General features: G+C 46.8%; 1 protein-coding gene across 1 annotated transcript; it reads right to left on the bottom strand.

Annotated features, from left to right (window-relative positions):
• Positions 1-963: 963 nt before the first annotated feature.
• Positions 964-2,733, bottom strand: LOC115320497. Its single transcript, XM_040223627.1, has 2 exons — positions 2,289-2,733; positions 964-1,667 (listed from the first exon to the last, which is right to left on the bottom strand). The coding sequence occupies exons 1-2, from the start codon at positions 2,731-2,733 to the stop codon at positions 964-966; spliced, it is 1,149 nt and encodes a 382-aa protein (XP_040079561.1).
• Positions 2,734-9,460: the final 6,727 nt, after the last annotated feature.

Genomic DNA, 9,460 nt, shown 5'->3' with positions numbered 1-9,460 from the left:
AATCACAACTTGGGCAAGGACAAGAGAAAAAGGTGAACACACAAGCACAGCCGCATTAAAATTACGTTTAACGCCAATTTCATAAATCGTTTAATGATAGAAATAGTCTAAAATAATATAAATAATAATGACTGAAAATTCTGAGCTGAAAGTCTCTATGTGAAACTTTCCACCAAGTCACATTTCTTTGAGCATTTAAATCGTGCTCAAGACGTATTCAAGTAAGCAAAATTCTCCACAAGCATGCAAAGAAGGGCCAGATAATATGTTCCAAAGCTGTCCTACCAGTTCGCACCTACAGCTCTTTTTCTTGTGGAGATAAAGGTATCGCAGGCCTTGAACAGTTCTGTGCCCCGAATATCCATCGTAATCCCAGCAGACGTGTTTGTCATCCTGTATTCTACTCAGTCGAAAAGCTAAAAACTTCGGGGCACCGGTCAGGTACCTAGACATTGTGCTACAACGACTGATCTTCGATATTGGGGGAAAGTTCGGCATAGAGGGACAACTTGAAAAACCTGGCAGTTTTATACTGAATCACTCGAATTTTAAAAAGGGCAGAGTTACAAACTTTGGTCTACGAATCCACCGACAACACCATCGGATATTGTTGAAGCCTTCCTGGATCCAAAAGACTCGAAATGTTATAATTGCTGTTTTGTGTGGCGCAAACCACAGCTGCTTCGTTGACTCCATTGAATATGAAAGTTTAAAAGAAGTCTAGTTAAAGAGAGTCCACCCTCTCCCCACATGAACTGAAGGATGTCTAGTTGGTGTTCACTTGACACACTGGAACCCACCGCCAAACCTTATATCATCTTTCCGACAAGATACGAAAATAATATTGCATCATAGCATAACATGTTTACGTCAGAATTTGTGATATCTTTACGCCTAGTCTGCATGAGAAATACTGCAAGGAATATTTGCGAATTGATTGATGCACAACAATTTGTCTGGATCTCAAAGTGTGTGAACCCTACACCGATTCCAAGGTAAGGTGAGGCCTTGAGTTATCTGTACTATGCTCTCTATAATAAAAGCTGCGATAGAAAGAATTATTCCACCACCCCATACAACGAAACATGGTCGAAGGTCACTCAATGTGACGGGTTCTTCTTTATGTGTCTTGAATTTACGTGTGCGAAACCGTTTATGATTAGAGAGAGACACAAAATGTTTAAAAATGCCAGCTTCAAAGGCTCGCGAGAAAAGATTACTTATGGCATTTCGGTAAGGGGAGATGGTCCTTATTTCAGGTCCAGTAGGTACCTGAAACGCAACAGACTCTATATAGTTCCTGTCGATTAGTTGGTCCTTGAATTCGTCATACCCAGAGCCAATGATAATAAACTGATCCTTTCCGTCATTCCCTATTTTATTTTCACCAGATGACTTGACACACTTTTTGAGCTCATGGCTTTTAATACCTTCAACCTCTTGGGTGAAAACATTACTGACAATACACAACCTAAAATCTCTCACTGGTGTTGCTGCTGTGACTGACTCACCCGCAAGAGGGACGTTTGAAAAAAGTGAAACAATAACGCCTTTGTACCCGGTGGCAAGCACAGTCGCGCATAGCGCGCATGTTCCAAGAATGAATCGCAGCGAAAGGTACTTTTCACTACCTCGAGTCGCGGGACAGCCCTGTTGCAAGAAGAAAGCTGCAAAGGATAAAGTCAGAATATGAACATTTGCTTGTTTTTTGTTGAGAATCTTGGTGATTATGAAGCCAGTTATAAATAAAAAGAAAAAAGTTGCCAAAATGGCCAGCCAAAGGAATGAATCGAGCGGCAAAAATAGAAGAGTTTCTTTCAACACTGGCTCCCTGTCTCTTGCGTAAAATAACCCATCGAGGCTGTCATAAGGGTAAGTAGTGGAGAATGACGGAAACCAGTCACCTGCAGTGTGTAAAATAGAAAAGTAAAGAAGAGAAGACTGGTTCACATAACTTTGCACAGCACGAAAATAATAATCCTTTAAAGTAGTGATGTGTGTGGCATGAAACGAAGCGTTCTGTTGTTTGAATATACTGCCCAACGCTTCCAATTTCGCTTTATCACAAAAGCAATGGTGCTGACAATACATTTTTATCGCGATTCCATGGATAGAACGATTTTTCAGAAAGTTGACAAAACTAAAAGTATGGTCGGTTTTTGAACAGTTCAGACACCGATGTTTAGGATATTCAAAAGCATAGATGAACTTATTGCGCACCATAAAAGATAAAGAAAATCCAGCATTAATTAATAATGCGTCCCGTCGCCTTGCTTTACGTAAATTACTGTAATTATTAACGTACCCCGCGGGGTCATCCGAAATCACGTACAAATGCATTACGTACGGATGTGATAAAATGATTGAAAGAATGTCCCACGCTGTTGATTTGCAAAACACGAGCACAAGAGCGTGGCGGTCCTGATCCACGGCGCCGCGCTGATGCAGGTAAAAAAGCGCTGATGTTCCTCTTAGAACTCGAACACTTATCGGCAGTTTCCTCAGCAATTGGGCCAGGGCAAAACTTTCGTCCACGCCAAACTCCGGTGGCACAGCAATGTCTACATGAGCCAGTTCACTTGCTGCGACGATGTACTGCTGGAAACCGTCAGAAGCCGCAATGTCTTTCCAGAAGGGACAGTCTTCGGGATTCACCTGTTGCACCCCGAAGGACAGCACCGTTAGGCTTAATAGCGCCACAAAACTTACAATTGACTGCTTTCTAATCGCCATGTGAAGAATCAAATATTGACAAGCACTTCGACTTTTATCAAAGAGGTATTGCATTTGACTCTGGCATCCGAGGAAGCGTTTCACGAATCAAGAGGTCTGTTCTTCCCGTGTCTTCAGCATCGCGTCTCTGCCTTAGAGGCATAAAAGGATCAGAACTAAAGGACCTTCGTTTGTACTTGAGACTACAGACGGCAGCATTTTTTGTTGTTGAACAGAAAATTCTGCTGCGCCACAAATGATTAAAGTAGGCGTTACCTTTTTTTCATAACTTGGCGAAATGTGGATTGCATTTTGTTTTTGAGCAACAGGCCTCTACTTACTTTTCGGAATGAAACTGTCGCTCCTTGTTGTGAGCACATAGATCAATAGCGAACAAGCTGACAAGTGCTACATTGATTTTTCTCCAGTAGCCTGCCTCATCTAGGTACTATGCCGAGAATTCTAGAGAAATATTATGAAGCGCGACGCAGGGTGTGTACATGTAAAGCACATTTCTGCTTGTAATGTTTTTGGAAAATCGATAATATATTTACTTTATACGCATTTCATAATATGTGTTTCCTCATATAGAGAGCATTATGACTTCAGCATCCTCAACTTGGTCTATTGGATTGATGTAACGTGAGGGAACTTCATAAGATTCCTTGCCCTCCTCCCCTGCACATACACAAAGAGAGGCGGCTTGCTGTTACTTTCTGGAGAAACGTTTTTCACCTTTCCCTGTGCTGGAAAAAAGATGTGTTTGAGTGCTCTTAGATTGAGCTACACAGCCCTCATATTGACTGCGTTCTTCATATGTACCGAGAGTTTGGGATAAAATAAATCTGCATTTCTCTCGCCAAAGTCAACTTACGCATCGTCAAACATCCAGTCTCCAGCCAAATGTAGCGCTGGCGTTTGGGGACCAGATGTCGAAATTTCAGAAATAGCCGTTACCCAGTGGCGTTAAACGGAACTCCCGCGAACACATAGAGATGAATAGCGAACTCTACCGCGAATGCGCCCTATTCTCTTAGTGATAATCTACGAAAATATCTAATATTTTTTTTTTTAATGACATAACCTTTAGTTCCCAAACTTTGGCATAGTTTTTACTTTTTTTTTGTCTTCCGTCTTCGTTTGCAACCAAAAAAAAAAATCTTTGATGGGGCGCCACAGTCACGGTCGATTCCCTCTTCAAAGTAATGTGAAAGGTTCGAAACTCTAGGGGACATGTAAATAAAACCCACTAAAAAGTAAGAAAAAATTGATGATTTGTATTATAAAAAGGTGAGAAAGGAACTAAATGCAAAGCAAAATAGAAAATAAACAAGAACTGTGCATATTTACAAAGTCCGAATCAGTTCGAAGATTCCGAGAGATTGGGCGTCGATGCCAGTCTGAGGGTCGGGGTATTTTTTCGGGAGAGGCGAAGACGGAAGGAGTATCGGAATGCTGGCGGTTTTGGATTCTTTTCGGTCTTGAATACGGAGCTCGCCTAGCGTACCGACGATGGAATCAGCTTTCTGATAACGTAGATAAGGCGGCACCCTTGTAACCCACAACCTGGCAGCCCAGTCCTGGTTTGGGGCGTGTCCCAAGCGCCCAGTCCCGGTTGCCGGCCGTGAGTTGTTCTGCACTGACCCTCTCGAGCTCTTCTTTACGTCATCTTCTTCTCTTTCTTTCCCTCCTCTTCTTTTAACAATGTCCACATCATCACACCTGTCAACATTCGCCGCCCCTCGAGGTATTCTTTACGAAAAAAGCTTTGGGGACAGAATGCCGACGTATCTCCTGGTAATCTCTTCTAGTCTTCGAGAAGAGATTTTCCAAGCCTGCCACGACGACCCGACATCTGTCCACCCTGGCTACAGCAGGACTCTTGCGAGGATTTGAGAAAAGTACTACTGGCCCAAGCTCCCGAAGACTGCCAACCTCTGCACACGATCATGCCACGAGTGCCAGTGACTGAAGAATTCGCCGACCAAGCCGGCAGGCACCCTGCAGCCGATCGCGCCCCCGACTGCCCCGTTTCAGCAAATTGGGATGGATCTGACTGAACCTTTCCCGCCGTCAACAGAGGAATTCCGTTAGATAATTGGGGCCATTCTGATTATCTTACCCGGTACGCCGAGACAAATGCACTCCCGTCGGGAACCGCGGTGGAAGTAGCCAAGTTCCTCGTCGAGTTCATCGTCCTCCGGCCCAGCGCTCCCCAAACCCTGGTTACGAACCTAGGCTAATCGTTCATGGCGCGGTTTTATAATTCCCACCCTCTACTTTCCGAAAAACTGAAATGGTCTTCAAAAGTTGCAGGGAAATTCATTGGTCTCTTAAGGCATACGTCAGCATGACCCTTGGAACTGCCAAACGCGTTCCCAATCAAGAAAAGCTAACGCTGGCGGCATCAGTTTTTTTCCGTTTGCTTTTGACTTTTGCTCCCTCTTTTGCTTCGTGTATTTTTGGCGCCACTTTTTGATCTTGTTACGAGTTCAGTGTTAGAGTTTCCAAAACGGGGACGTGTGTTGCGTTTGTGAAGAGTCACGTTAACGGATTCCAAAAGAATTCCCCAATGGAATCATTTGTAATTCTTTTCATCCCTTTTCTGTACTCTCCATGTCAGACCACGTCAACTTCCATGGATACGATCATCCATATCATTCGTGGAAAGAACCAAATCTGTACTACCCGCGGAGAGAGCCGCATCCATCGTTTTAAGTACGCACAAACATCAAAACCCACGCACAGCTACTACGGAAATCCAGAGCGAAGAACAACCGGCGACGGCATAAGGGCAACTGAGCACGCTCGCATTCCGCCGCGTCGCTGAGCAACACTTTCTGGATAACAAAGTCGTAGAGCTGAATGAGATGGCGCCATCACAGAGGGCCAACGCTAAGCACAGGTTGGACACGCCGATTGCGTAAACGTTTGGCTCAAACTTGACTCAAAGCTGAGCGCTGACGCGACACTCGTTTTCAATCTGTGTCCAGCGTTGGCCTTCTCTCATAACGCCATCTCATTCATGCCTACGGCTTTGTTGTCTTGGAGGTGTTTCGCGGTGCCTCCTCCTCTCTGAATCCGTGACAGCTGCGCGCGCGACTTTAATGAAAAGAAAAGGGCTCGTTTTCACGAAAATCCGGCGGTGTCTGTCAGTTTGTCAGCGCCGAGGAGAAAGGGAGAGGTTGACGCGTGTGACCGACTCCGAGCTTAGGTGAAAACGTTCTCTTTAATCCACGTGCCGTCGGGCTCGTGCCAACGAGTAGCGTCGTCATCCTTGTTGGTGGCGACGCTGGATGTATTGACAGCTACACCTGGCATAAAGGGCAGCCCACAAACCCTTTGTTGGTAAGAAGTCTAATGTCAAGACTATGCCGGCGTATCCGTTGGAGCCATTCATGACGCCGCCTTATCCCGGTATCTACTCATTTGCCGGAACTGTAAACAAACCAATACTGCTGGCCGTAGCTCCATTATGGTCGCCGAGTTTCCCGGCTGGAACAATTAATTACGGCACAACTGACGATCTTAAACCTCGAGTGAGCGGAGAAGCATAGTGCAAACACGGCCCCAAAGAACACAAAAGATGGCATAGCAGCAAGGAATCTCACTAACATAAATTCCGCCGGGTTCTATTGAGATTCCCGAACCGGCAGTAGCGTTGCATCGTGGTCTCTTGCAAGACCCCAATAGATATGTCCTTTATTTGCATTACTTCGGCATAGATCTCCAATCAACAGCTCCTATAAAAACAGACCTGCACCTTTTTTGTCTTGAAACGATATCACCAGTGGATCTGCATACAGGTGACTCATAAAACTCTCCAATTGCTGCACTCTAAGAAATGCCTGCGCGTCTATTCACCCGCAAAACACTCAAAGAGCCAACCTCTGCAATCTAGGAAATCAGCTAGGCGAACAATGAGGCGGAACATCCGTTCAGACCTAAAATTAAAGTCTGCGCCGAGGCATTACGCAATGCAAAGCGTCATGCTTCCATTGCGTAATGCCACAGTGTAGACTTTATTTTGAGGTGTAAACAGATATTCCTCAATATCATTCGCTGAGCTGATTTCGTAGATAGCAGAGATTGGCTCTTCGAGTGTTCTGCGAGTAAGTAAAGGTGCACGCATTTTTTTTTCCCATAGTGCGCCTGTATAGCATTTTATGACTTTTCGCACTTTTACTTTTCTGGTGTGCCACCATCGGTAACTCGGATTTCAGGCTGGCGATTATGAGTTGTTTTTTTCTTAAACATGTTAGTGATAAACCCGAGAGTTATTTATGTCCTTCCTGCCAGCCTCGAATTCTGCCTGCGTGTTGCAGAATCGGTAACAGACACCGTGCCTTATGTTCCATCACGTGTAGGCAATTCATCTGCGAAATACAATTTATGACCTATCTAGCACAAAATAAAAAAAAATACAGAATACTTTCTTCGAAGTAGTTGCTATGGGACCGTGGTCATAAATGACAGCACCATTTTTGTCACTGAATCCACAGAGCGATTCCTAGAGATACAAAATATGTTTTGTTTCCCGTGGAAGGGATATAAACGTAACTTTGTTTTATTCTCAAAAGGCTCATAATTTTTCATTATTATTATTAAATATTGTACGTCTCATTATTTACCAGTTTCCTTGAATGAGTATGAAAAGGGGGGGGGGGGCGCTTTTGTCTCTAGCTGCGAGAAAGAAGGCGATAAATCTCAGACATCGTAGCTGTTTTCACCCCTTTTGCATTGCCACGAACTTAAGAATGTCGTGTTCGTGTGTTTGTTCGGCTGAGACTCGTGTTCCGTCAGTGAGAGCACGACCTCAAGCCGAACGCTCGCGACGCACTCTCATTCAATCGCGGCCCCGCCTTGTCCGGCTGTATATTGTCACGGATGACAAGTGACGAGGCGGCGAAGAACTGAGTAGACTGAACGTTTAATGGGGCGAACTTGTGCCCAAAAATAAAAGGAGAAAGATAACAACAGAGCGTCGCGGGCATCGAAGGCGGCGAAGCAGCACGATCGAACGCTGAGGCGAAACTGAGGCCTGGTTCACACTTGCGAATCAGCGGGCGAATCTGCAAGAATTCGGCCGCCGGGCGTAGCGTCCACTGTGCATTGCCGCGGTCGATTTCCCTTCGGCGGCAGCGGATTAGCTGTAAGTGTGAACCAGGCCTGACTCCGCTCGCCTGGCGGAATCCCTTTTGTACCCTCGTGGGTTTCTGGATCGTTCGGCGTAGAAGGTTCGGCGCGTAGAACATTCTAACCTCGAATCGGCAAGACGGTTCTTGAATTCACCAGAACATCACATTACAGTGTCAACAAAAATGCTTAGCCGCGGCCAGGATTCGAACCCTGGCCTTCTGCGTGGAAGGCAAGCGCGATAACCGTTAGGCCAGCTGCGCGCGCTGCATTACTCCCCCCTTGAAAAAGTGCATCGTCCCGATGCAACCCAAAAACAAAACAAAGCAAATAAAAAGAACGGTAAACTAAAGAGTCATTTGGAACACATGAGTTCCACAGTCCTATCGAGCGCAGTACGGCTTCAGTCGCACGACGTGGACGACTTCCGGTCGTGGAGGGCGGCGTGACGAAGTCCGTGTTCCGTCGGGCATCACCTCGTAGTTCAGCTCGCCGAGGCGATGAAGTACCTTGTATGGTCCAAAGTACCGCTTCAGCAGTTTCTCACTGAGGCCGTGGCGACGGATGGGCGTCCACACCCACACCCTGTCTCCGGGCTGGAAGTGGACATTCCTGCGACGAAGGTTGTAGCGGCCGGCGTCGACGCGTTGCTGGTCTTGAATCATGTGTCGGGCGAGCTGGCGGACTTCGGCGCGTTGAGCAACCGCCTGGGCATCATCGCTCTCGTTGTCAGATGGCTCATGGGGCAGCATTGCGTCCAGCATCGTCGTTACCTTCCGACCATGTACCAGCTGGAAAGGGGTGAATCCAGTGGTTTCTTGAACCGCCGTATTGTAGGCAAATGTGACGTAGGGCAACGCCTTGTCCTACGTCTTGTACTCTACGTCGACGTACATGGAGATCGAATCGGCGATTATCTTGTTGAGTCGCTCGGTCAGCCCGTTGGTCTGCGGGTGGTATGCAGTGGTACGGCGATGGCTGGTCTGACTGAGCCGGAGAATTTCTTAGGTCAGCTGTGCCATGAACGATGATCCGCGATCTGTAATCAGAACTTCGGGAGCGCCGTGGCGGAGGACAATGGACTCGAGGAAAAACTTGGCGACTTCAACCGCAGTCCCCGAAGGAAGGGCTTTCGTTTCTGCGTACCGCGTGAGATAATCTGTGGCGACGATTATCCAACGGTTTCCCAGGGTCGACGGCGGAAAAGGACCAAGTAGATCCATTCCGATCTGCTGGAACGGTACTGTTGGCGGAGGAATTGGCTGCAGGAGACCTGCCGGCTTCGTCGGCGGTTTCTTGCGTCGCTGGCACTCGTGACAGGATCGGGTGTAAAGGTGGACGGTTTTGGGGAGCTTAGGCCAGTAATACTTTTCACAAATACGGGCCAGTGTCCGGCTGTATCCAAGGTGTCCGGACGTCGGGTCGTCGTGACATGCTTGAAAGATCTCCCCTCGAAGGTCGGTCGGGATTACCAGAAGCCACGGCGAGTTGTTGTCCCCGAAGTTCTCTTTATAGAGTACACCTTGTCGAGTGGCGAAGGTCGGCAGGGCTCGTGAGAAAACACGGGGCACGGTACTGCCGCGCCCTTCCAGGCGCTCGATTAAGGCGCGCA

The sequence above is a fragment of the Ixodes scapularis genome, unplaced genomic scaffold (assembly GCF_016920785.2).
Source record: "Ixodes scapularis isolate PalLabHiFi unplaced genomic scaffold, ASM1692078v2 PGA_scaffold0__279_contigs__length_252992795, whole genome shotgun sequence".
Lineage (NCBI taxonomy): Eukaryota > Metazoa > Arthropoda > Arachnida > Ixodida > Ixodidae > Ixodes > Ixodes scapularis.
Note: the sequence above shows the minus strand (reverse complement) of the source record. Positions and strands in the feature narration are given on the sequence as shown.

What these genes read in the sequence shown, in the direction of transcription:
- LOC115320497 (XM_040223627.1), bottom strand. Translation starts at nt 2,733, where the DNA reads ATGGCGATTAGAAAGCAGTCAATTGTAAGTTTTGTGGCGCTATTAAGC. An exon ending in GGGGTACGTTAATAATTACA is followed by an intron (nt 1,668 to 2,288) that starts GTAATTTACGTA and finishes TATCCTTTGCAG; the next exon opens with CTTTCTTCTTGCAACAGGGC.